Raw genomic sequence first — 27768 nt, forward strand, 5'->3', positions numbered from 1 at the left:
TAAAAAATTTCTAAGATTTTAAAAATCAGACTGGAAGTTTATTTTGCTTAAGGTATTTTTAAGGGTAACTTGATACGATACTGGAAATTTAATTTCATTATTCTCAGTGTAATTTTATTTTTTATATATATATATTGACTTGTAAAAAGCTGTATACAAATAAATCTTATGCAGAAATTGCTTGTCTTGGGCTTCATAATGTGAATGAATATACAGTCTTAAGAACTTTTGAATTTTTGGTATAGCAAGTCACTGCTTCTGTCCCTAATTCAAATGTAAAATAATTTTAGTAGAGCTGTTTACATATTTTTATGCAAGCAAATCAGCTTTCACTTTGTTCATATGTCAACAAGAGAATAGAGTGGTTAAATATAACTGTGATTTTGAAATTATTCTTCCTTAATGGCGCACGGTATTATAAAATGAAGCAGCAAGATCTTCAAGTAGTATCAAACTGGATAATCTGATGGTTACAGAAGGATCAAATGCCAGAGGGAAGCCTGACACACATCCTAGAGAATAAAACCAATTCTACAAACTGCAAATGCAGTCCAGAGAAGGATATGAACACACAAAGTTGCCTTATAACAAGTTAAGACCATTGGTCCACCAAGGTTAGCATTATATTCTGTGAGGCAGCAGCTCTTTAGGATCTCAGGCAAAGATCTATCACTACCTCCTAATGGATCTTTTTAGGAGGAGATGCTGGGGATTATACCTGGGACCTTCTTAGGTGCTCTATACTGAGCCCAAGGTCCCACCACATAAGGCCTTGTGTGTCTACCTGGTGTGTCAAGGTCTGGGTAGTACCACTTCAGATTGTAGGTGGGTGTTATCGCAGTGTTCCTTGATACAAGAAATTAACTATACCAACAGGGAGAATGATTCTAGCTCCCCTTTGCCCAGTCTTCCAGACCATAGCTGTAAGATGCAGGAATGTACTCAATGGGCTCCTGGATGTGCCTTTGCTTGTAGGTTCACCTCCACCTACAGGGTTCTTCTAACTGGTTTACTATAACAGCTGAATTGGCGATGTACAGTTAAAGAAAATCTTTTATCCAGCTATGGTTTGGGAACAGGATTCCAGCCAGCTGACTAATAATTAGCAAGCCCTAATGTGTCCCCTTTTTATATATCCATACAGCAAGCTGCGTAACTTCACAGTAATTTTATCAAAAAGAGTATAATTCCCAGATTTTATTTCGATTATTTTAGATAAATTCTGATCATTTTTGCAGGCTACTTAAGACTATGTACTTTCAGAGTTTAAGACAGCTACATAAGTAGTCCTCTCACCCCAATAAAAATTACAAACAGAAGCTTGAAATCCAGGCCACACTCCATATTGAGCTCAACACAACAGCATACTACACACATTTTTTCAGCATATTTGTGCCTAGAACTTAAAATGCTATGTCATCATTGTAAGTATATAAAGCTCTACCTTTGTACTGCACTTAATAAAAGGATGCTCTTGATTTACCAAGTGCAGTTCCTATAACCAGGAAGCATTCTTCAGAAGTTATCTAGATCAACAAAAGGTGAATCAGGATACAAACACCTGGCCACAAAATCATTTTGCATAATAACAGTTCTAGGGTCATGCAGATCAGTTACACCCATGCCCTTTGCACCATCCCACAAAGTTAATGAAAAAGTTCATGAGGTCAAGCCGTTCAATGCTTTGGTTCACTCTGTTCAAATTCTGCTGTGAGGTCAGGCTGCTTTGGTTTAATTCCAGGCAATAATGGTTCTGCAATCAGCATAGCACACCTGAACTGTTTTCAGCCGTGGTGTGGCGCTGATCTTCACAATGAAAGTTAATGGGTTTAACTGACAAATATCTGGTCACTGGAAGGTTGCTGCTGTGGTGTTGGAACCCAGGAGGCAGATACTACCTGTGCAGGAGCTAAATTCCCAAAGCTGAAAATCGGAAAGCAAGATTTCAATTATATCTTGGGAACACACTCTGTATCTTCACTGCAATTCCTTGCAACTTTAAAGCAGCAGAGCTTTATCCTGCCTGCTAACCCTCAGACCCCAAGACAAGCAAAATGGAAAAGTTATAATACCCAAACGCCTCAGTGTTTACATATATATATATATATTCATTCTGCCCAACAACTGCTACAGTGTACCACCTTAGATTATCTTCTAGCTTTACTTGTACTCTGAGCAACTTGGATTAGACCAGTGAATGAAATCCCATAACCTTATCACAGTTCAGTTTAACTCCAGGCCTGACTCAAAAAACATGAAGACTGTCACAACAGTCCTGAGGCTGGCTTACTTTGGTAGTTTAAGGAGACAGTTGCTCAAATTCCTGCAATTGTCAGCAAGCTGGATTTTTTAATCCAGAACACAGTGACTTGTTTCTCTGGGACTTAACACAGCCCACTTGCCCAGCCATCCCAGAACATGTTCCTGTTATTTACTACTGCCAGTGTGCTGCACCTTGCTAAATCTGGTTTCTACTCATGGCACTTTTAAATCATTTTATAGTCCATCTAGCTGAGGTATTTGGCTGACTGCAGGATTGGCAACAATTTTATACTTCCAACCAATCTGAAGTCTACTTACTTTACAGCTCATGGCCAAAAACTGTACAAAGAAACTAGTTTTTATTTTCAAGTTTTGACAGCATCCGATGCCATGGAATAAAAGAAAAGGAATGTGAAAATAGCACCTTAAACTCCAATTGACGATCTGGGTTTGCTTTAATTTGCCAACCCCCAAAGTTATTGTGCAAGTGCAGGAGTATGCATAGTTAACAGTTCACTCACCAAAGCAAGAAAAATAACTTCCCAGCGTCTACAGCTTTTATTACTTTTTGCTTTCAGTTCCCCAAACCAGAAGCTAGTCTTATACGGTGACACCACAGAAAAACAGCCACCTGTACCTGTTTGACGCCATCATTCCAAACCTTTATTTCAAATCCCTCATGTATGATACCACAAGCCTTCACATTGCTAATCCAAAGCAGTGGTGCTAGACTCTTGCATTGCAGCCCCCACTTGGTGTGTCTAGAACCTTAACACAATAGAAGTGCAAAATTCACACAAAAGTCATTTCTCTCTGTAGACTCAAATGATTCTTTCCCACTGCAACATAGAACTGGTTCGTGTCTTCACTGCTACTTTTGAGGTGTCATTCAGTTCAGTTCTTTCAGGCTAAAGCAGGAAAATCATCAGGGTCATCTGGGTTTGGAGCAGCAATGCGCATCTACGAGGAGAAACAGCACCCGTTAGAACAGGCTGGCTAGTTTCAGATAGTTGAGTAGGGGTGGTACTGAGGGACACATCAAGATGGCCTTGTCCAGTCATCATTTCTGCTTTGGCAATGCAACCAGAGGCAATGCAACCATGGCCAAAACTAGACATAGAGCCAGTTTGGTGTAGTGGCTAAGAGCGCAAAACTCTAATCTGGAGACCCGGGTTTGATTCCCCCACTCCTCCACTTGAAGCCAGCTGGGTGACCTTGGGCTAGTCACAGCTCTTTGGAGCTCTCTCAGCCTCACCCACTTCACAGGGTGTTTTGTTGTGGGGATAATAACAACATACCTTGTAAACCGCTCTGGGCATTAAGTTGTCCTGAAGGGTGGTATATAAATCAAATATTATTATAACAGGAAGTATCCATGTGAATTTACATTTGCCTGTTCATGTCAATGGAAGATAAAACCAAGTGACAAGTGTGCCCATATACTCCCTCACTTAAAGCATTTTTAGTCTAGTTCTCTTCTGATGTCGAAGCCAGATGAGAGTAAAAAATTAAACGAAGTAGAACAAAATTAGGGGACGGGACTAATGGTTTAGCTGCACTCACTGGTAAATTGTGAAAAAATGGAATAGACCTTACCCACCCTCTACTTTATACAAGAACAGGCAGACCTGTGATTTATAAAAAGTCCCTACTTCTCCCCCCGCTATTAGCTATGAGGAATGGCAGTATATAAATACTTTAATAAGTAAAATAGTTTGGTTCTTAATCCAAATATTTATTGTAAATCTCTACTGGAGATTGGTTATATTGCCTGTTAACAGTGGAAGGACAACTTCAGTAGATTTGCTGTGTGTGTCATTTTCTATCTGAACAGGTAATTCATTTAGATTCATTTAACTTCAAAAAATATCACAGATACAAGTGAACATTGAAAGTTCCCTACAGCTGTGCTGTAGAGTGGACTGAGCATTGGATTGGAATCAAGCTGATAGTCACCTCATTCTGCCCCGAGATTTGCGATGTGAAAATTAAGATGGGAAAATGTGTGCATACCACCCTGCGCTCCTTCTGAGGCAGGATACAACTAATATACATCATTCATTTATTCCAAATTCAGATTTTTTACCCAACTGGTAATTTTCCCACCAACGGCAGAGCCTGAACAGATGACCTCATCCTTCCCCAAGATGCACCTGCTTTGGGAGAAGCCAACGACACAGGTTAATTTAAAATATTTGTATCTTAGCTTGCTGCTAAAAGCTTTACGGCAAACTGCCTCACCACGAGCCACAGTCTTTGTGCCAGCAGCTGAATATTTTGGATTCCTAGACTTCCCATGACCCCTGAGAGCTCAGCAGGGGGTTCACACTGAACAACCAGCTTGTGTTGCACTTCCAGTTGTCCTGGGGGGGCGGGAGGGCAGGGAGAATAATGCAACTTTAGTGTGTGTACTTAAGTGTCCTAAACCTGTCTCCCAGCTGAGTTAGAATGGGGGACAGGAGAAAGAAGCACTTAACACTGCAGTAATGAGTATTATTACCATCACTTCTGGCTTGGGCCCAAAGTCCTCTACTCTCCGGACACGCCCTCGACCTCCACGTGCTCCTCTGGCTCCACGCCCAGGACGAGGCAGGTTCCCAAAATTTATGTCCAGCTGAGAAGTGATGTCATTGGCTGCTTTTCGAAAAAAGTGGGAGTCATCCTCAAAATCCTCCTTCAGCACCTAGAATGGAATTCATCCCCATTAAGCACACAGCATGGAAATCAAAGTCGTCTTAAATAAGCTATAGAAAGACAGTGGAAAATGAGAGTTATCACTTTCAGAACTTTAATTTTTCATTCGCTTACCAACACCGGATAAATTATTCTCTGAAATGTGCTAAAATAATTACCTAAACATCTCACAAGCACGATAGGCTCACCCAATTGCCTCCTCCATGGTACAGAGGAGGATGCAGAGACAAGCATCTATTTGCTTTCAAAGATGGATTCACCAAATGTTCCTCCTTAGCATGGTGGCTACTGCTTTTGCAATGCCAGAGTACTTTGACTAGCTGTTAAACAAGAAATTCTGAGCTACTCTCTGCACAATCCCCAAATGTACATTGATTGAAGCTTTTTTAAAGGCCTGGTTTTATTCATGTTCCTTGCTTGTCACATTTTTGTGCTCCAAGACTTCAGAATAAAAACAGCACTTCCAGCACAAGATTAAAAACCAGCTTAAATCAAAGTCCTGCAGTTTACGTGGGTTGCAAAAGACGCTGCTTGGCTCTTCGGAGCTTATGCTCCTTTTCAAAGTGGGAGACTTAGGTGATTTTGACAAGTTTATCCTTATGCCTCCTCCTCTTGCTCATTCCTCACTGCAGCTATGTTAGTGAAGTGAGACATTTAATTTTTCTTCAGAACCAGTGATTATGCTTCAGAAACACTATATACTTGTGATGGCAAGATTTATATTTAACAAACTAAGCAACAAATTATATAAATGTATTAGTCACTTGCCTGCGAGATAGCATTCAATGTGATGTACAAGACAAAAAAAACCATCAATAAAGAATCCTAAAATGAAATGCTGTACAGATAGATAGCAGATCCATCAGTTCATGAGCCAGCAGTTCATGAGAGGATGCCCTTTGGTATTTCCCAAAGAAACCCAAGCAGCAAGATGCCAGGCAGTAAATTTCAAAGGAGAAGGGACCTCCTTGGGCAGCCTCACTTTATGTCCTCGTCAGTAAAAGGAGACACAGGAGGGCCACATCTTGCTGATCTCAAAGGATGGAGAATATCCTTTGAAGAAGTTTTATTTAAAATACACCTCCAGTAGCTGACTACAGCAGGTATGAGCTAATAGACACACTCATCTAGTAGAGCAGTGATACTGGTTCAGGAGCCCTATGAGCTTTGATATTCTGCTGTGGCTCTTTTGAGCACCATTGCCCAACCTTTCAAAGTGGACAAGGCCCTTGCCTAATGGGGCCTGTAGTTCGCAGGTCCCTTGAAACAGCTGTTGCCAATGGAACAGGTAAGCTGCAAGCTTCCCTGGGATGCAGGCCTCATGTCAGGGATGGAAGGCAAATGAGGTGCTTTTAGTTGATGACAACTGCAAACTCTGTGAACCACAGAGTACCACTGTATTAGTGTTTTAGGCAAACTAACATGCAAAGAAACTGGCGGACCAAAGGTTCCACAAACTAACACTCCAGTATAGTGTGACCAACTCATGACAGACCACAGTACCATTCTTTGAACCTGTCAATACATTCTAAGGAAAAGAACTGCATTAGCAAAGTAGCTTTTGGAATCAGAATGAGATCTTAGAGGCTATAAGAAAACAGCCAACTGAACCACTCATATTCAATAACTACAGCAAACCAAAAAGAACAGCAAAAATGCTTCTACTTGGTCATTAAAACAGAACTTAAGAAAGAACTGATACAGCAATCCTGTTGCTCTATACCAACACAGAGCCTGGAAAATGAAAAGCTGAAGCATGCTTTCCTACCTATTCAGAATATATTTAGCACTGGATTCAATAGCACAGGGTTGAAAGGCAGAACTCTGAATGCTTACATCATCATCTCTGTATTTTGATTTGTGAATCACCACTGCTTTGGAAGGAACAGGGGTTTCAGGCTTCCGGATGTTGAAGTCAGGCTTGGGTCGGCTTTGTTCCTGGAGATTTTTCCACTCATCCAACGACATCTCTTGAACTATTTCTTCCACAGGCTCCCTTTCAGCAATTCTAAATGTTTACAGTGGTAAGGTTAAAACTATTCTCTTGTTAAATGCCAGGAAAGAGAATGCCAGGATGCAACTTCTCATTGTGGGCAGTTACTTAGCTGTGCATAAAGAACTTCCATATTTAAAAAGGAATCAAAGAGCATAAGCCACTATGTTGATGGTCTGGCTGAGCATTAGTGTGATTCCAGCATCACAGTTTTGACAGCTGACCTTGACAGAAAAGCTAGAGTCAAGGAACATTTCAATGAATCAGAGACTATATATCTGTGTAAGATGTTCTCCGATTGTGCCTCTTGCACCATTTTGACTGGAACAGATTAGCAGGAGACAATACATTGACAACAACAGCGTTCGATTTATATACCACCCTTCAGGATGACTTAACACCCACTCAGAGAAGTTTACAAAGTATGTCATTATTATCCCCACAACAAGGTGGGTGGGGCTGAGAGAGCTCCTAAGAAGCTGTGACTAGCCCAAAGTCACTCAGCTGGCTTCAAGTGGAGGAGTGGGGAATCAAACTCAGTTCTCCAGATTAGAGTCCCACGCTCTTGACCAGTACACCAAACTGGCTCTCACACCAAACTGAAATAATAACATTAAAACCAGTTATCATTTCTGATCTCAATGTAAAGATTATAGTTTTTCTATTTGACTTGTATTTACTTGGATAACATAGACTGGAATATCTACTTTCAGACTAGTGTTACTCTGGGCTTGTGAATCCTGAACTTAACAGAACTAAAGTCCTGCACCTGTTATTTTCACTGTGCTCAACCCTCTGATACTTGTGATCTCGTTGACATAAAAAAGCTCTATACAATTCTACCTTTACATCACCTACCACATCAAATTCTATAATGTGTAATATAGGTCACTGATACACAAGAAGTTTACTTTTCCTATACTGCAACAGCAAATGTTCAACTGAAACGATCAGGCAACCAGCTGTTTACAATCCTGACATGTATTACAACTTAAAACCAAAATAAAACAACAAACCCGCAATATCTCCTCCTCCACCCAAAAAAAGATGCCTGCTATTCTTAACAAATACAATATGGTGCATACATTTTCTGAACATATATGTATCCAGTTACTTGAGCAAGTGTGGGCTGGGGAGAACATGAACTTTTCAAGAACGGAGTGATAACTCTACTGTCAATTACACAATGGAATTAGCTAACTGCAAAAGGACTCTTTATCAAACTTGGCATTAAACGGCAATCTTGAATACACAGGGGACCCCTTCTTGGGGTCTCATCATTTTTAAGAAAATTACTGCTGCTAAGTTATTAGCTGGAACACAAACCTCTGAACTGAGCAGCAATGAGGAGGGAACTCAGTACTACCAATTTGTACCATAAAAGGTTTGTGAAAATTCACACCAATGCCACAGTAAAGAATGTGTCCCAGAAAAGTTAATAAATTCTTCTTATACATCACTACTGCCCCATGGTCCCAAGAAATGTATGTAATTTCATACAGAGGTGAATATCAAAGAAAGACTCAAGACAGAATGATGAGCACAAGTACTGCTGCATTGGCATTGTGGTGTAGTGATCAGAGTGGTAAAGCTACTATTGGGAGGCATCCAGTCTTAAACACCCTGACTGCCATGACTGTCAGGGTGACATTGGGCCAGTCACATACTCTCAGCCTAACCTACTTCATTGGTTGGCTGGGAGAAAAAAGTGGAGGAGAGTTCCTTGAGGAAAAGGTGGGTTAAAATGATCTTGATCTATTCTTGACAAATATTACCTTAAAAATCTATTACACAGTGGAAATATAGCTTGATTGATACAGAACGTTTGAAAGATTTTTTAAAAAGAATAACTAAAACATGTCAAGAAAATAATGTTCACATTTTCTTTGGCACCGCCAAAGAGAGGGAGGTGAGCGTGGCTACTGGCCCGGAGTGCGTGGACCTGGTGGCAGCAGCACAGGCAGCTGTGCACGTGGGAGGGCTGTGTCGTGGGCTCTGAGTCCTCAGAGGATGAAGACCTCAGGGAGGATGACAGGGGACAGAGTATTCCAAGCTCCTCAGGAGTCAGGCATGTGGAGGACCAGCAGGGAGTGGAACAGCAGGAACCCTTGCCAGAGCAGGCTGAGGAATCCTTGGCAGACTCAGAGACAGAGGCTGTTCCCTTACCTGCACCAGCAGTTGGGACCAGGGCAACATCCCCACCCAGCTCCCCTGAACCCGAAAGGCAGCGTAGAGTGTGGCAGCATCTTGCTGCACAGGAAAGGAGACAAAGTGCAAGGCTTCAGGAACTCAAACAGCAGCGTAGTGACCTTGAGTCTTAGCAGGATGCAGCACTGCCCTGGAGGTGATTGCTCTTAACCCAGGATGCCCTTCCCTTCGTTGCAGAAGCACCTGAGCACAGACCCGTCCGGCTCTACTGTGACCCAGCTCTGCTCTGACTGCTCTCTTGGCTCTGACCTTTGAATTCGGCTCCCTGCTTGCACCCTGGTCGGCTTGGTTGAACTCTGGACTTTTAGAGAAGCTTGTGGCAGACTCTCCACCTGCATTCCAGCACAGGCTGGGAGGCCGCCTGCCACGTCAATGGGGCAGCCGGATCACTGGGCGCCGAACTGGCCCTCCGGCTCCTGCAGTGGAGCTGGTGGCAGCAGTGCAGGTGGCTGTGCATGAGGGGTAGGAGGCCACCCACGCTGTCCTGGGGGGTGGCCAGCTCACTGGGTGCCACCAAGCTGGCCCTCCTGTAGCGGCTACAGGCTGGGAGCATGTTGCCAGGTAACAGGCAGGGGAGGCAAGCGGCCCAAATCGTGGGAGTGCTCCTGGGGGACGGGTGTGCCCTGCACAATGATGTCACTTCAGTGATGTCATCATGTGGTCCTGGGAGCGCGTGTTTCTCACATGTGTGGTGACAGGGGCGCCACCTGCCAGGAGTTGCTCTGGGTGCCTGCAACCCATGCTACGCCGCTGTACAAAGTGGTAAGTTTAAAACTTTGGTTTAGGTGTCATGTTCTGCAGATTTCTTACTAGGCCTGTTGACTGGGAAAGTCCCAAGCTCTGTTGATTAACTGCATCTGGGCTGCTTTCTTCCAATGTGAGAGTGGCCTTGGAGAAGGCGAGAGCCTGGTGCTGATCGCTGCTATAACCATACTCCCTAAATTTTCACAGTGCTGTAATGTTCAATTAGGTAACCAAGCCTGATTGGTTCTTGAGAGTGGGCAATTGCCGCCTAGATTTCAATAAGCCTCTTTGTCTCTAGGCAGTTTTTTCAGTCTTGCTACCCTGTAGCCTTTGCCAACCACCTGCAATGTGAAAGAGAGAGCTCCTCAGAGCTCCATGCCACCTCCAAGATGCCTAGAATAAGCTGGCATGGATGGACTTTGTTGAGATCAACCAGCTTTGGAACCAACTCAGAGAATGCTTAGTCAGATAGCCAGTAGTATTTTAACTAGTTAGAACATATTTAGAACAGCAAGCTGTTATTTCTTTTTTGCCTTGCCTAAATGCTTAAGAGTGGTTTTTGCCTTGCACACGCTCCTATGTTCTTTCTTTAATAAACTCCAATAACATATTTTACCAGCCTGCGCCCAGTGTTGCTTGCCAAGGAGGTATACACACTCAAAAGAACCCAGGAAACCGGGGTGCTTCAAAACAAACAACCAGAGATCTTAGAGGCTCCTAGGGGACTTGAGTGGCTAGGAAAGCCATCAGGAATGGGGGATGAGGGTCTCTGGGTCGATACAACCATTTACCTGATGATCTGCAACTAGACTCGGGCATAAACTGAAATACAAACCAAAGTTCATCATGAACAAGGCTGGTTCGTGGTTTGCGAACCAGAGGTTCATGGGAGCAAATTTCTCATGAACTGTGATGAATTTTAGCCCAGTTTGTTTGGTTCATATTTTGGTTCATTACTGCAGGCAACCTGGCGCCGATCAATTAGTTTCCTAGGCAAGGGGGGGGGGGCTCTCTGCAGACCTAGGAGTGACGTTTTCATGAACTGAACAAACCGGTTCACGAACCGGAGCAAGTTATGCAAGTTTGTTGTTGTTTGTGAAACACAACCAACCACAAACCACACAGTTCAGAGTTTCCCCAGTTCGTGCCCATCTCTTAACTGCAACCTTTAAAAAGGCAAATGTATTGTGCCCAAAGGACAATGCTTTGTGTTCCTTAATGTTTCACAAGAGCTCAGTATCAGAAGGGTTTTAAACGAGGCCAAATCAATTCTGGGTTTCAGCTATCAATGGCAGAAAGTGCAAGTCTATAAACCAAAAGTACCAACACTGTCAGATGCCAGATGAAATACACTGCAGCAGTTATGAGGCCATCCCCATGATGATTCCAAGACTGGAAAATCGAGTGAACAAATTGCAGTCTTATATTACATCACTTCAGACCACTCAGCTATTGTTGAATTCTTCATAAACCACAGTGATAGGGTAGCAAGGTCATACATAGCTAATCATCTCATATTGGCCATATCCTTAGGGGTTCCATTCTACCTAACACAGCCAAGTTATACCAGAAGCTTTCATGGCAGTGGTCAGACAACCCAAGGACCCTGTGAAGTAATAAATGCTCCACAGCTTCCTTGAAATCATTACCCTCTGGGATAAAACAAAGGGCACAGCTTCATAATTCTACAACTTATGTGTATAGCACAGCTGCACACAGCGTGTGACTTATCGAGCTGATCAGAGCCTACCTGCTACATACAGCGGTCCCCCTAAGCACTTTTATAAGTCTCATTTTTGCCATCTGCCCAAGGCTGCAAGAACAAAGGCTACCAAGTGCATGACAATTCATTGTTGGTGTGCTGAATGCAGCTTGGCAGGCCTGGTATAGGAAGTTGAAGTTAAAATAATTATCTTAGGAGCAGGATGTCTGTCAAAATACTTTTGCAATGCTACCAAAAATCCACAACACTGCCACCACTGTTTAGCAGAACCAATTCTACTATGATGATTTAGACAGATTGTCTTGGTGACTAGCATGATACCAGAATAAAATTTCTAGGTGCAAAGATACACTGAGATAATCTTCTAAGGAGCCTTCCTCCAAAAGAAGCATTTCAGTTGGAGGAAGGCTTGAAGCTTTGATCAGTGGAGCAGCAGAATCTACCCATTTTCTAATAGTGACTTAAAGACTGTCAACAATATTCAAGCCCAGCCCATACTTGGTTGGAGATTCTCCCTCTGGTGCTCCTGGATGTTCTTCTGGTTCTGCAGTCTCTTCTACAGGAGCAGTCTGTTCCATCTCACTGCAAAAGACGTTGTGCTTTGTTTTAGATAGATTTCATCTCTGTGCTCGACTTTATGCTTTAAAAAAAAAATTCTGCTACCGTTCCCTATTGTATCAGTTTTTTTCTGAATGTCGTAACTGTTGTTTGTTATTCTACTTTGCTCAGTAAATGTTCTAGCTGTTGATTATATTGTATTTTTACTCACACTGTTGTAATCCGCCTTGGATCTTGGTGAGAAAGGCAGACAATAAATAAATAAAATACATAAATACATCTACTAACATCCATTTAAACTGAAGGCTGCACTTTGTTAAAATTTGAATATTGTATTTCTGCAATCCTTCTCTCTCATAAAAATGGCTCAAGAATACTATCAATCGGAAAAAGAGCAATCTATTGTAATACGTCCGAAATAGCACAATATTCCGAGTATTTCAAAACCCCAATTTTAAAAAGAACTCAAAAGTCTGACTTTACTACATAAACTGTGGCACAGCCCGACTGCAGATAGTAACAATAAAATAGTGGGGTCTGTGCCAGTTTTGCCTAAGACTCTGCTTTACTCTGTCTAGCAGAGCTAGGAATAAACCTCATGTTTAAGCATTAGCAAAACTGCTCCCCAGAAGGAGCAATACCACACCTTTGGTAGTGGTAGAAAGTGCCATTAAGTTGTAGTTGACTTATGGTGAACCCTTCTGGGGTTTTCAAGGCAAGAGACTAACAGAAGTAGTTTGCCATTGCCTGCCTCGGCATAGTAACCCTGGTCTCCCTTGGAGGTCTCTCATCCAATTACTAAGTGGTAAGTGAGGAGTAGAGCTAAAGAGAAACTCTAATGGCGATGAAAAAAGAACTGAGGGGAATAGGGGCACTCCGCCCCCTACTCGCATTCGGCAGGAAACCCTTGCACATGTGCAGTAGGGGCGGGGCGCCCCCTTGTGGACTTTGAGCTAGAGAATCTTTTTTGGTGGGCAGGTCTGCGCGTGCGCAGTCTCAATATGTGTCTGCACAGAAGACACTAGACGAACAACAGTTACAGGTAAGTGCAACACAGTTTTATTTATTTTATCCAAGATACAGCCTAATACTCCTTTCCTATAGGGAGCCTAATGCAATTCTAAATTCCTAGTTTGCTTAAAAAGCCTACAGCAATATGACAGTCACATCTGCTAAAAGGTATAACAGGCAACCCCCCAAAATAACTTGGCTACTCTAAAGCCATCATCTCTTCTACAGTGAACTTGTTGACCAAACCAGTGATACATACACATGGCATGACCCACAGCATATTGCTGGATGAATAGCAGAGTACTTGTGAGCAATTTACACTGCCTATGAATATGGTTTATATGAGAATAGTAAAGTGGGGGGCAAGATGCAAGCTCAAAACTGAAGAACTCCTAACAGACAAAGCATAAGGCATATAGTTAGACTCAAAATAGCTACAACATGAATTAAAACAAAATTATACCTCAGATCATCTTTCACTGCTCCCCAGTTGTGAGCACCACCTCCACTCTTTTTGTCTTCTGCTCGTATTCCTCTAGAGACAGAAATAGCATTTTTAGTTCCCTTTCCTTGTCAATTACAAGCATTTATATGAAGAGCAGTTATAGGAATGCAAGCTCTACAGGTACTTTAACCCCACTGCCTTAATGCAAAAACTTTTTAAGATACCAGATTATAAACACATATATAAGAGCACTTACGTTTTATCACTCCCGCTTTGCCGTTCAAATTCCCGTTTTCCTCTCTGGTCAAAGCCATTGAAAGTTCTATTCGTTCCACCACCTCTTCCTCTGCCTCGCATTCCACCTCTTCCTCCCCCACGGCCTCTCATTGGTCTTTCCCGATCAAGTCGTTCTATTGGTCTAAAAGATAATCATAGTTTGGTCCAATGTATCTTAAATAGCAACCCCATAGAAATGCATGGATAAGCAAACATCAAACTTGACAACTTACATATTCTTTAATTGTACACTTTCCCTGAAAAGTTTACAAAACAAATCAAAGCTTTGATTACATCACTTTAGTCCAATGAATAGTAACCAGGCTTAATTCTGCTGCTGCTATCTGGAATAGCAGAAATGAAACTGATTTTGAAGATTCATTCCAAAGGCTGCAATCTAATTTTTTAAATCTTCTCTAATGAGCAGCCAAAGGTTCAATAAAGTGATTGAAACCTTCCATGTCCTCTCAAGTGTTGGATACTAATCTCAGCTGCAAATCAGTGTTAAAATAAGTGAGGAATATTTATTAGTTGAGCTCCTAAGAGTTGCTGTGTTATCATGCAAGCCATTATGTCCATGCAACTCAAGACATGTTATACAAATTGCACATTTGATGCCACAATTACAAGATTCAACCTTCCAAATGTTACTGTTCTGACACACTGCTATGATAAAGCAGCAACATGATTTTACATTTCATCTTGTTTCAACAGTCAATGGTACAGTCAGAAACATTCATTACCACAGGGAGCCAAACAAATCTGATGCCCAAAAGGAACAATGACATCTATAATCTCAAGTCATAAACATGGGGGATCCTTAACTAAACACAGAGAAGACACAAGGAGTTTTTGATCAGTCATGACTTTGTTGACCACCTCTGTGAGCTGCCTACAGTACCTTGCAAAAAATACTCTGAAAAATCTTCAAAAGAAAAAAAATCCATATGCTTTCAACAACACTTGCCTGTCTAGTATGAATTCTGCTTGTCGTTCCATTTCATGAGGACGGTATTCCCTGAAAGGTCTCCATTCAGCTTTATCTTGTTTTATTTCGGTACCTCTATTATCATTCCATCCCTGCTGTTCTCCCCTTTTTGGAGCTCGCTTTTGGCCTGTGGTAACACAAAACTAATTGTTTAGATGAATAGCAAAAACCATCTTAAAATGATAAATTATGGTAAGACAGTGGTATTTGTTCTCTCCATTTCCACACTTGCAGAAATTATGCAGCATTACCAATGTGAGAGAAAAGGACAAGTAGAAAGAATAATTCATGGAGAAGAGCTGGCAACAACCTGTTCAAAGTTTACCAGAACTAAAGGGGCCACGTCAGTATCTATAATGCAGAGGGGTAGCCAGCCACATTCATCTGTCGCAGCAAATACAGCAGGAGTCGGGTGGCACCATGACGACATAATTTATACCAGGCCAGCATAAGCTATTATAAATCACAACACACTTTCTGATGCATGAAGTGTACATCTATTAGGCAGATACATTTACAGTATTTACTCAAATACACAACTAATTTTTTTCCCCCAAGGTCTGTCATCCCCCACAAAAGGCAGTCATCTTACATTTGCACATAAATCAGTTATATCTCTTATTTTTTTAAAAAAAAACATTGTGCAGGTCATGGGGGTGGTCGTATTACATTCAAGGTAATTTTCCTTTCAAGTAAATATGTTATATTAACAATGGGGAAATGGAAAATGTTAGAAATAAACCAGTTTAAAACAAGATCCTAATAATTAATCCACTCAGTGGGTGAGGGCCACTCCCAAGCACTGATCGTTCTATTCACTGCAGCGACACACACCCCTCCCCACTCTTTTCCCCACTGCACCTATGCAAAAGAACAGGCACAACTGTGATCACAGTCAGATGCCCTGCTGCCCTGAAACTTGCCCTCTCCTCTTTCCTTGCCAAGTTATGCTGTAGTTGTACAGCACAGGTTGGCAAGGAAATGGGAAAAAATCCTTAAAGGACTAAAAAGGTAATAAAAAGGTACATGACAGCAAGCTGACCTCCCCCAACCTGAAAGTGGAGCTCAGTTTTGCCTCTCCTTTCCATGGCGACAGAGGGAGTAGACACTCCCCACGGTCACTACGAAGAATCTCCTTTGAACCAGTTTAACAAAAAATTACTTTTGATGCAGCTTACAAGATCTTCCAAGAACATCATGCTCATAATGAGCAGAAGACCATGCTGACATTTCCCTTAAACAGAGGGACCTCCTGCTCTTCATGTGCCCCCCCAAACCACACTAATTCAGTAATTTAACACTGATTTCCCCTTTTAAGTCCTTTTCGTGAACAGTGGATAGTTCTTCTCTCGAACAGTGACTTTCAGCTCAGCAGATGGAAGAGTCAGATGTTCATATACTGTTTCCTGAATATTCTGATCTTTCTTTAATGTCAGGTTTGTGTCCATTTTTAATTTTGTTTGTCTAATGCTGAGAGTCAGATGCTGCCAACAGGAATTTAGAAACTTCAAAAGAAATACAAAAAATCAGCAGTAGTTCCACCCAATGCTTCTAAGAAACAATAACAAAAATTGATGGTTGTTGGGGGTTTTCCGGGCTGTCTTGCCGTGGTCTTGGCATTGTAGTTCCTAGGAACTACAATGCCAAGACCACGGCAAGACAGCCCGGAAAACCTCCAACAACCATCATTCTCCGGCCGTGAAAGCCTTCGACAATACATCAATAACAAAAATTGTCTGAAGGTAATATAATAAGATGAATGCTGGAGTCATAGAGAGGCTAGTCTAGCATATCCTGACTGCTACACCCAAGAACTATGTTGCAAACTTCCATCGCAGTGAAGGCAAACTGCCAAAATGCTAACTATGCTGGAGGACAGTGAAGTAAAAAAAACTGCAGTACTGTGAAGAGTGGAAGCAACTAGGAAGGCTTTGGAAGACCCAAGCATATATTTTATCCCATACTAAAATAACCTATGTAGGAAATACAGTATAGCAATGCCATCTGGAATGCATTGAAAGCAGTTACCTTTCATCAAAAGTATACTGAGTGAGCAAACAGACTTGGGCAGCAGGCAGTTGGGGTACTTATTATCTATTTCCCCAAGGTAGCAGCAACCCTGAACATTTTTTTAAAAAAAATATTGAGCACTCTTTTACCTATACAAAATTACCCTAAATTGATGAAGAGGGAATTCAACCAAAACAGTATCAGGGAGTCAGTTTATCTATGTATACTATTAATGAGATTACTAAATCTGGAGATGACAAAATAACGACAACAATGTGCTTATATACCGCCCACTCAGAGAGGTATTAGTGCCCACTTGGAGCAGTGACCAAAGCCAGTGTTGTTCTTATCCCCCCCAATACAGCTGGGGAGCTGGGGCTGGGAAGAGTGGCTTAGCCAAGGCCACCTGCAGAGCTCTTAGCAGTAGCGGGAGCTGAACCAGCCAAATGCCCCATCACTTAACCACTATGCTACCACAGCTCTGTTCTTTCTATGCCTATAGAGGAAACATATGTACACCCCAACAGTGTCATCTCTGGTTTCTTCTTCCAAGAGAAAGGCAATAGCCTTTCCCATATGTTTAGACAAGCAAGGTGGAAAGCCAACGTAAGCTTGCAATGTCTACCAAGTTACTCTGTACCTCTTTCCATAGTCTTCTTACCTTGTACATATTAAATCTATCAATGAAGGACACATCTGATAAAATATTTCATTTCACTAGAGAGGCCACAAGGCAACTCCTTTTTGCATTTGCAAAAAGCATGCTACTTCTCTAGAATTTGTCATTTTACTCTAAGGGTTAATTCTGTGGCCCACAACGCTGTGACAAGCATTGGCTAAACTTACAAGTGCCAGAGCATACTTTTTACTCTTATGCTCCAAAAGGTTGGTTAGTTATGGTCAGCATCAGCTGATATTGAAGGCCTGCTGATATGCATGAATATTTTGGGTTCAACACAGGAGTCTTAAATTTTCACAGCACACGAATACTCCATTCAGTCACTAAACACACCATGGTTTCATCAGTTTAGTTTGTGAAACCAGGATTCAGCTTGCAGATCATCATTCCAATACTAGTTTTCCTCTACAAATGCTGATTTGCCAGGCTTTTCATTGGAAAAACTGAAAACATACTCTGGCTTTTTCATGCTGCACTTTTTCAGTATAAGCAACATGTTTCATTCTAAATATTTCATAGACTTTTTTTAGTGCTCCCCCAAATTTCCCCATGCCAAAACACTGAAAAAGTCCCCGGGCAGACAATGCCCATATTCTTTCCCCAAATGCTTCTGGGACTGAACATCTCTATTGCAGACTGTTAGTGCAATCCTAAACAGAGTTAATCCAGCCTGGAGTAACTCTTCTCAGGATTGCAATGTTTGATTGTTTAGGAATACCCAAGGTATTTTCAACCTTTCCATCACTACAGAGACCAGGGGAGGGGTGGGTGGGAAACAGATATGTTTTCATGTAACTCTTGGAATGCTGATCTTACATGACTTTGCTAGATGGTTCTGATTTAGAAATCACTGAAACATATGATGGGCAATGCTGAGACTGCTTTTGCTTTGTGATGCACTTCTGTGTATTTCCCCTCAATGCAGAACTGAATTAGTGCTTCACAGTATTTGACTACCAGCAAGGAACACAGCTATCCAGTTGTGAAGATAAACTAGGATTGGCTATTAAACCTAGAATGCAAACTGTGACTTGCTACTTGCTTCCCTGACTAGGAAGTCATGGAAGCAGCCAGTGAACTACAGTTTATACGTGACATTTCCAAGGCAATTGGCTATAAAGAACAGCTGAACTGGAAGCAACTATACGCTGGTCTAACCTTCAGGCTGAGATCCTGTAAGAGTTCAATGCAAAAGGCATTTCCAATGTGTATGAATATAACAATCATTAAAGTTTACACCCCAACTACAGATGCAGAAGGCAGTGGCAGGAGGTGGATCAGAACCTAACTCCCCACTGATCATGTTCTGCAGCTGTTCAGGTTGCTCAATGCAATGTGCACACATCTCTGATTAGTTCACAGTATGATCATGAGTACTAAACAAGTTAAATTATGCTCAAATGGATTTACTGAGAAATATGCAGCATCCCCACTGTAGACATACAAAAGTACCCAATTGTTTTGACTGCTTCAGTTTACTCTTGCAGCATGCAGGGGGGAACATTAGTCTTATAGCTGAAATGATACATATCAGAAGAGCACACTAAGATGAGGAAACATGTTTCTCTCCTCTTTCAACTGACACAAGTTCTCAATTCGGAATAGCTCATTAAGATCAGTATGAACGGCCACAGCCACAAACTAGCAATTTGATGTTTAAAAACCCTGATGGTAGCACGTTGAAGTATATAATAAATATTCAAATGGCATGGGTTTCACATGCTTAATTTTGTCCACTGTTAGCATAACATCTGAAATGGAGATACATTACTGAACAGATCAAATTATTTTTTGCTTCAGAGAGTTGGGTACAATTTTAAAGAGCAACCTATGCAGGCTGTGTGTTGCCTCTGGTAAATAGGTGCCACAAGTTTTTGTATTTATTCTTGGTAATATTGGTTATGTGGACAGGAGACTGTTTTTAAGTTCAGATGACAAAGTTTTCTTGTTTTACAACATGGTTGATTGTTTCTAACTTTTCACTATATTTCCAAAATACACTATGATATGTTTAGGTATCTCTGAAGGTCAGAGTTTTAAATGCCATTGAAGCAGAGGTTACATGCTGCATAGTTCAAGCAGAGTTGTTTTTACCCCAACCTGTTAGCAGTCAGACCACTCCTCCCACTGTTGGGCAATTTATACATATGTAATTATAAACACCCTTCTTCATATAGTGTAAGACACTGCCTGGACTGAAGTAAAACAAAATGGATGCCAGCCAAGTAGGAGCCCGGAAAATATTTTAAAAGGAAAATCAGAGTGGCTGGCTGACCAAAAATCCCCTTCATTCCCCTCAGAGATGCATAATTTAGGACAATAAGGACTCCCAAGAACTCCTGACTATCTCATCCACACTCTGTCTCACTTCCCCTCACCCATTTACCCTGATTAAGCACCATTTAATGCTATTCACCAAACTTGGTAGCTCTTCCCATCCAGTACTCAAAGGGTTATCAAGCACCATTTACACCTATAGTCCACCACCAGTAGACCCATTAAGACTATCCCAACTCATTATCCACCTCCAGAAAACCCATTAAGTCATTGTTTTGGGGGGCAAAGACAGCTTGCCCCAGGAAGCATTTTGCCCTATATCTGGACTCCCTAGCCATGTACATATGTACATACATGGGTGTGCGTTTGGATCCGTACACACATCCCCAAATCCATTTGGGCCTTCTCTTCCTCTCCATGAAACACTGATAATTTTGCTGCTGCCTCCGCAGGCCTCTGTCTTGAGACTGATAACTACAGCCTTCCCCGAAATTGGTTTCTTCCCCTTCCTCTCTGATTTCCTCTTAGTTAGCCTCTTTTATCTGCTGAACGGAGCAGTCTCTGGGAAGTAAGGAGCAAATTGCTTAATCTGACGAAGATGGAAGAACACAGATTTGGCAACTGCCATGACCTGGGCCTCCATTAACAAGAAAACATCCAGGACTATGCCTAAACTCCTCGCTACTGGCATAAGCGTCAACAGCATCCCATCAAGGGGTGGGAGTTGGATCTCAGAACCTGTCAGCCCACAGCCCAGATAAAGGACCTCCGTCTTCATGGGATTCAGTTTCAGACTGCTCTGTTTCAACCAGACAGCCACAGTCTCCAAAGCCCTGGCCAGATTTTCCAGAGGGGAGTCCGGCCAGCTGTCCATCAACAGATAGAGTTGTGTACGCTGTCTGTTTGTATGTTTTCTCTTTTATTTCTATTATAATAAAAAAACTCTTTCCGGTTGAATATCTGACTGGCTTAATTCAAGAGTTCCCTAAGGAAATAACCCCTCTGACTTGTCTCTTTTAAGATAATCCCCCTCCAACTAATTAGGAGACCATCTATTTGGGTAACAAAACTCCTGACAGAAGTAAGGGTGTCCTAAATGAAGTCCTTACATATAAGATATCACGAAACTAGATTTAAAAATCCAAGTTTTATCCACTATCAGGTATAGGAGAAATAAGGAGGTTCAGTAATGAGGCTTAAAACTATTTACAGATGAAATCCAGCTTTTTCTGGGCACATTAAGTTATAATATTTTAGATATTAAACAATGGGTGCACAAAACAGTTAACAGCAATGTTTTACTCTTGAGGTAAATGTTGGCCTTCAGGATTCTCACAGTGTAAATATGACCATCTCTCAAGAACGACAAATCTTTCAGTAGTTTCCCTCAGGAACTGAGCCAAGAGGCTGCCACAGTCTGTTCCCCAAGCATTCACTATGTTAGCCTGCTTTCCCACAGAAGTCAAACTCTGAGATGTAATCTCAAACAGGTTCTCTCCCACTTAACACTCTGGCGACATAAATCCTATCTCTACACATTCACTGGTTTGGTCAGCTTATGTGTATGGAAGATGCTAAGATAGGATCCCTCTAGTCTCACTCTCCGAGTTTCAGACCCTATCTGAACTGACAGTGTAACTCCCCCTCCCATCTGGCTTCCTCGACCATCTATGGGCTCTTAACTGGTAGGTGCTTTGCACGCACACACCAAACAGGCATACAAAAAAGGGCAGGACCTTTGCCCACTTGTCACAGTTCCTAGAATGCTATTTGCTGCTCTCTTCCCCAATACTAGTTATATCCGTAATTATTGTTTGACTAAACCTAACGTATTCTCTTTCATGAAATTGAAATCAAAACACATCAATTGGTACAATTTTAACTAATTTTTGCATAATGACTTTAATACATTTGACTTTAAGACATTTGAGATCTCATAAGTGCTGCATATATCTATATTTCCCCCACTGCCCCCCAAGACATCCCATCTCTTGGCATCTTTGAAAAGGAATCTGTACTTCTTGTTTTCAAGCTCTCCTGCTCTTCCGCATGACACCACCATACAAAATAGAGTGGTAAGGACTGATTGTTCAGACATTTAAGTTTCTCCACTTATGTCCCAATTGTCTTGGAAACACAGGTGAGACACATCATCATAGCCATCAAAAGCAATTCGTACCATCAATCAACTGCTAAAACTGCTTCTATGGACTTGTACACTAGCCCAAAGTACATATGTTAAACTCAAAAAGAGTCCAGTAGCACCTTTAAGACTAACCAATTTTATTGTAGCATAAGATGCATGATGCATCTGACGAAGAGAACTTGATTCTCGAAAGCTTATGCTACAATAAAATTGGTTAGTCTTAAAGGTGCTACTGGACTCTTTTTGATTTTGCTACCACAGACTAACACGGCTAACTCCTCTGCATATGTTAAACTGAAGCACTAGGATGAAGAAATCTACATACAAGAGACAGCTAGCACTAGAAGAACATACCCTGCATATACAAGCACATTCGTCACAGCTCTGCATGCCAAATCACCAGTGGATTTCAAAGTCATTTCTACTCTGTGCAATGACCTCCTAAACAGTGTTCCTGTTCATCACAATAGTCTTGCCCAAGTTTTTTCATCATGGAGCTTTTGCTAAATATTATTTGAGACTCCGGTTAATGTTTTATGTTTTACATTTGCTATTTATTTCAAAATGCAGTATTTCCCAAACTTTTGATAAATTGACACAGACCCCACCCCCAAAACTATAAGCATATATCATTTCAATTTATGTTTCTGGGAAATGATTGGGAAAATATAAATAAGCGAGTAACCTCCATGAAATGCCAGAAGTGCCTATTTAATCTTTGCTGGCATCCTGTACTCACCTTTGCCCAATCCACCAGGGCTGAGGAATGAACCAGCACTTGGTGGGCAATTATATTGTTTCTGGCATTCTTTCATGCCTATCAACTGTGTCAGGCAATCTCAGTGTTACTTTTACTCCTTCCCTTAGCATGATGTCACTGTTCCTACCTTCAGAAAGAGCGAGAGCGAGAAAGAGAGAAAGAAAGAGAGAAAGAAAGAGAGAAAGAAAGAGAGAAAGAGAGAAAGAGAGAAAGAGAGAAAGAGAGAAAGAAAGAAAGAGCACATCACAGGACCTCCTTATCCTGAAGGGTACTCCTACATAAAACACTTCAACCTCTCTTCCACACAACTTGGCAGTCACTTCCTTAGTGCTGTTTTTTTTTTTAAAAAAAAAATCTAGTTCCTACAGAAATGGACATTACCAGTTTACAAAGATAACCGTTGTGGTCTGCAGGAGTATGTGATGTGTATAAGAGGTGGCCAACAAGCAGGTTTTGAAAGTGTACTTAAATACTTGAACCCCCAGCTCGGTTTCAAACTCTCTGGACTCGCAGCATCCAAGAGAGCTATGGCAAACCCACACCACAACACATTTGTTAAGGTAGCTTGCCTTGCATGTTCTGACAGCTTGGTGAAAAAGTTTCTCACCACTGATGCGGGTAAGTAAGCGGAAACAAAGGGTGGGGATACAACACCGACTGCCTCCTGGCGCCAGTCAAGCCCTGTTCAATCAGACTGCAAAGCACAGCACTGCTGTTAGCACTAGGCCCGACAGCAGCTGCTGCCTTCAGCCAAGCGATGGACATCAGGAGACGCGCTCTCACGGGGCGCTCAGGGAGACCGCGAGCCCGTCCAACTAAGCGGGGATGGCTCCCCAGTCCTCCTTCCTCCGCTTGTATGGAAGAGTTGCGCCCGCCCGACCACCGCAGTCTTGGGCAAGACAGCCCCGCAGACGGAAGCGCAGTTTGAGGGACCACAGGAAAGGCACCGCAATACGCACGAGCACGGGAACCAGCCTCCAGTACGTAGCCGTCTCCGAGTCTGGACCAAGGCACTGCGCGATCTTAATTCGGAAGGGCTGCTGGTCCTGCTTCTCATTTGCATTTCTAAAATGAATTAAATGTATCTCCCGCCACCCTTCTCCACTCAAACAGAGCCATACAGAAAAGAGGGAATCACTTCCAAAGACCAAAAAAACAACAACCCCACCTCACTGTGATGTTAAGGCACGAGCAAGCAGCATTAAGAAACTGACAGCTCCAAGCTAGGCGAGTCTGCTCAGAAGCGAATTCTGGCGAGTTCAGTGGGTGCAAATGTGTGAGGGGTAACACTCTGCTCCTTTACAGCAGTGAAAGGCCCACTGAACTGACCGGGACTTTCTTCTAAGTGCGTCTACTCTGACCTAGGCTACTTGTGCCCCCCTCTTCCCAACTCAAGGCTCCTCATCCATTCATTCCTGCGCTCCGCAACCCAGGCGATTCACGCGTCCCCCGCCCGACTCTTCGTACCGAGTGCTGGAGGGCTTTCTAGCTGCAGGAGCTGGGAGCTCTTGCGCTCCTTCTGCGATTCTCTTTTGGCAACAGCGGCGGAGGCGGCAGCTCCGCCCGGGCCAGGCTTCCGACAGACTGACAATGCGGCTTCCTCGCGCTTTTTGCTTTGCTGTTTGCGCTTCTCGGCCTCGCGGAGAATGTCGAAGGGGTCGGACTCGTCATCGAGCAGCTGGTGGAAGCGGTTGGCGATAGCGCAGCCAAAAGTCTCCTGCATCGTGGCGGCGGCCACGGGGCTGGCCAACACGCCTTTCATCGTCGCCGCGGTGATAGCAACGCCGACAGCCACCCCCTCACAAATGCGACATAAAGAGGGAAGGCCGGCTCAGTGCGCCCAAAGTAGCCACGCCATGGCCGCTCTCCCGCCCCGTCCGACTGCACAGGCCAATCAACAAGCCACTGCTACCCTCCTGAAGTCTGCAAAAGCGACCAATCCACGTCTCCACGCCTAATAATTTGACCCAATAATGCGTCTTGACGACACTAACAACTACCGACCAATCCGAGTACTTAGTTTAGCCCCTACCAACCAATGAAAATACGGGATTCCCTCCTCTTATACACTTTCCCACGCCGCTGACCGGTGACGTAGACGGCTGTTGCATCACGTGTACCTCTCACTGGAAGCAAAAGTGAAAAGAACAACATCCAGGGAGGGGAACAATCTTAGCCGGCCTTTTAAAAAACGAACAAACCACGTTTGATTAATTGTTGTTAATTACTTTTCTTATTCAAATTGTTGTGACCACATTTGAGCCAGTGGAAATAGCCACAGTACAAGCTACAAGATACTTTTTGAAGCTCCAGTGGAGCCTGAGAGATAGTCTTCAATAATGGTAGGAGGTTATATAGATACATGACTGGTCTGGTGTATTTATAAGATTATGTTCGTGTCCTCGGAACACTGAAGATCAGAACGAACGTCAAGATAAAGTGTACTGGTTAGAGTGTTGGATTAAGATCTGTGAGTCCCAAATTCAAACCTCACTTTGCCATGGAAGCTTGCTGGGTAACCTTGGGTACATCATTCACTCTCTGCCTAACTTACCTCAACGGGTTGTAGTGAAGATAATAATGGAGGAGAGGAGAGTGATACAAGATGCTTTGGTTGCCCATTGGGGAGAAATGCAAGTTATAAATAATGTAAATCAATAAGAAATTACTCATACAGTTATAATCTGTTTTAAAATACAAACAAGATAGATACTTAACACCATTTTTTCACCCAGCTTCCCAAACATACAATAAAAAACCCTGCACATAGAAATGCATAACATAGAAACATATGCATAACATAGAAATGCAGTGTCTGTTTGTTACATCTCAGACAGGATTTTATTTATTTATTTATTTATTTATTTATTTATTTATTTATTTATTTATTTATTTATTTATTTATTTATTTATTTATTTATACCCTACCTTTCACACTGAGAATCAAGGCAGATTACCCAATATAAAATAATGCAATCAAATAGCACAAGACATTTAATAAACTATGCAACAGGTCTAGGATTACAAAATTAGGAACAATGCATAAAAGTATCAGACACGGTATTCCAAACATTGTAAAAAATGGAATTACAAAAGGAGAAAACTATTCAGTAAGGTAATGCAATAAAATGTAAGATAATAACACAAACACATTTTTAAGTGGCAGACTACAGTTCTGCTCCATTCTTGAACCATTCTATTATACTATAGTCATATTACCTTTAAAAATGCCTGCTTGAACAATTCTAGCTGGTCTTTGGTTTTTTAATTTAAAAACATAATTAAAAATATATTTAAAGAATAAAAAAGGGAACATAGGGTACCTGTTATTCAGTTGATTTCCATTTTCTAGAGCAAAACTTTTTGAGATGAAATAATAATAGTATTATAAAGACAGTGTAAGTATATTATAAAAGCCATTGAAGACATCCCAGGGTTGGAATTCTAACGCAAGAAGTACCCTCCACAGATATGAGGCCACCAGTATCAGTTTAGTATAATGTAATAAGTACCACAAGTTCAAAATTAGAAATTTGTGCAGAGCCAGTAAATTTAGCTGTGTATATCTATATATTGTTTTGATTAAAATAAAAAATAAACTGAAATTTAAATTTCTATATATCACTATTGTTTTCTGTTAGCCTAACACAAGGAAAAGGTTAAATGAGGCCTCACGATAACCATAAGTAATTAGGCTAGGTTCAGCCTATAAAATAATTAGGTACGTTGTCTTGCCTGGGCCCAGTATGGATTCCTACCCCTGAAACAACTTTATTAGGCCATCCTTAAGCATGTTGAGTCACAAGCAAGACCTTCTAGGCCCTTTAGGCCCAGGAAAATAGATTGACATTTGACCATTTTGCCAACTGTCAAACTAAAGGTGTAATTTATGCGTTGGAATGTCTGTGCAAATTACTTTATGTCGGCTGTACTTTGAGACCTCTCAGGGTGCGGATCCTGGAACATGTTTCAAGGATTCGGAACAACGTTCAGGAGGCGCCTTTAACATTACATTTTAAAGAGAAAGGGCATTTAGATAATGCCTTTAAGGTCATAATCTTAGAAGTGGTGAAAAATATCTGCGAGTCCGGGCAAACGCAGCTTCTCCGTAGGGAAGCTTTTTGGATATTCAAACTTGATTCAGTCAGACCAAGGGGCTTAAACAGCAAACGGTCTTTAAGTTGTTGGCTATGAATAGGCTTATATTTGTGACCTCACTGTTAAAATGGATATGTCTCTTTAAGTGGCTTGTCACTAATTAACCAGCTTTGTATTTGAAGAGGGTGTGGAGATCATTTGGCGCGCATTAGAATATACTCAAAAAGAGTCCAGTAGTACCTTTAAGACTAACCAATTTTATTTTAGCATAAGCTTTCGAGAATCAAGTTCTCTTCGTCAGATGCATGATACAGAGACTGGACAAACACAGAAGAGCAGAGGGAAGAGGCAATTGGGGGGGAGGGGGAGGGAGCAATCAAAACATTCCTTTGCTAGTATATGTAAACATCTCCTTTTGGTGTGTGTATCAGTTGGCTTCAAAGGAGTTTGCCCTGTTAGTTTGTAGAAGCCAAACAGCTAGACCATCCAATTCCAATGCAGTATGGGCCTTCGATAACCACAGCTCTCCCTGCCAGATGCATCTGACAAAGAGATCTGTGGTTCCCGAAAGCCCACGCCAGGTACCACTGAGCTCCCCCAGACCCCACCTCTGTAAAGGAAATCTGTTACCTGTGGTAATGTGATAACCATTCATAGTCCCTATTCAGTCCCAGCTTGACAGAGTCAAATTTGCATATGAATTCCAGTTGCTCCCTCCCCCTCCCCCCCTAATTGCCTCTTCCCTTCGCTCTTCTATGTTTGTCCAGTCTCTGTATCATGCATCTGACGAAGAGAACTTGATTCTCGAAAGCTTATGCTAAAATAAAATTGGTTAGTCTTAAAGGTGCTACTGGACTCTTTTTGATTTTGCTACCACAGACTAACACGGCTAACTT

At 42.0% G+C, this 27768-nt stretch overlaps 1 protein-coding gene across 1 annotated transcript; it reads right to left on the reverse strand.

Annotated features, from left to right (window-relative positions):
• Positions 1-24638, reverse strand: HABP4 (hyaluronan binding protein 4). Its single transcript, XM_054986215.1, has 8 exons — positions 24242-24638; positions 14882-15029; positions 13895-14056; positions 13657-13728; positions 12123-12206; positions 6793-6964; positions 4763-4945; positions 1-3222 (listed from the first exon to the last, which is right to left on the reverse strand). The coding sequence occupies exons 1-8, from the start codon at positions 24534-24536 to the stop codon at positions 3166-3168; spliced, it is 1173 nt and encodes a 390-aa protein (XP_054842190.1). The 5' UTR covers positions 24537-24638; the 3' UTR covers positions 1-3165.
• Between the last annotated feature and the right edge of the window lie 3130 nt (positions 24639-27768).

The sequence above is a fragment of the Eublepharis macularius genome, chromosome 8, assembly GCF_028583425.1.
Source record: "Eublepharis macularius isolate TG4126 chromosome 8, MPM_Emac_v1.0, whole genome shotgun sequence".
Taxonomy (NCBI): Eukaryota; Metazoa; Chordata; class Lepidosauria; order Squamata; family Eublepharidae; genus Eublepharis; species Eublepharis macularius.

Excerpts from the sequence above, each read along its gene's own strand:
- HABP4 (XM_054986215.1), bottom strand. The coding sequence starts at position 24,536 with ATGAAAGGCGTGTTGGCCAGCCCCGTGGCCGCCGCCACGATGCAGGAG. Across the intron at positions 12,207-13,656 it reads GCAGTGAAAGATGATCTGAG|TGAGATGGAACAGACTGCTC; the intron begins GTATAATTTTGT and ends CGTCTTTTGCAG. Across the intron at positions 3,223-4,762 it reads GGCCCAAGCCAGAAGTGATG|ATGCGCATTGCTGCTCCAAA; the intron begins GTAATAATACTC and ends TTCTCCTCGTAG.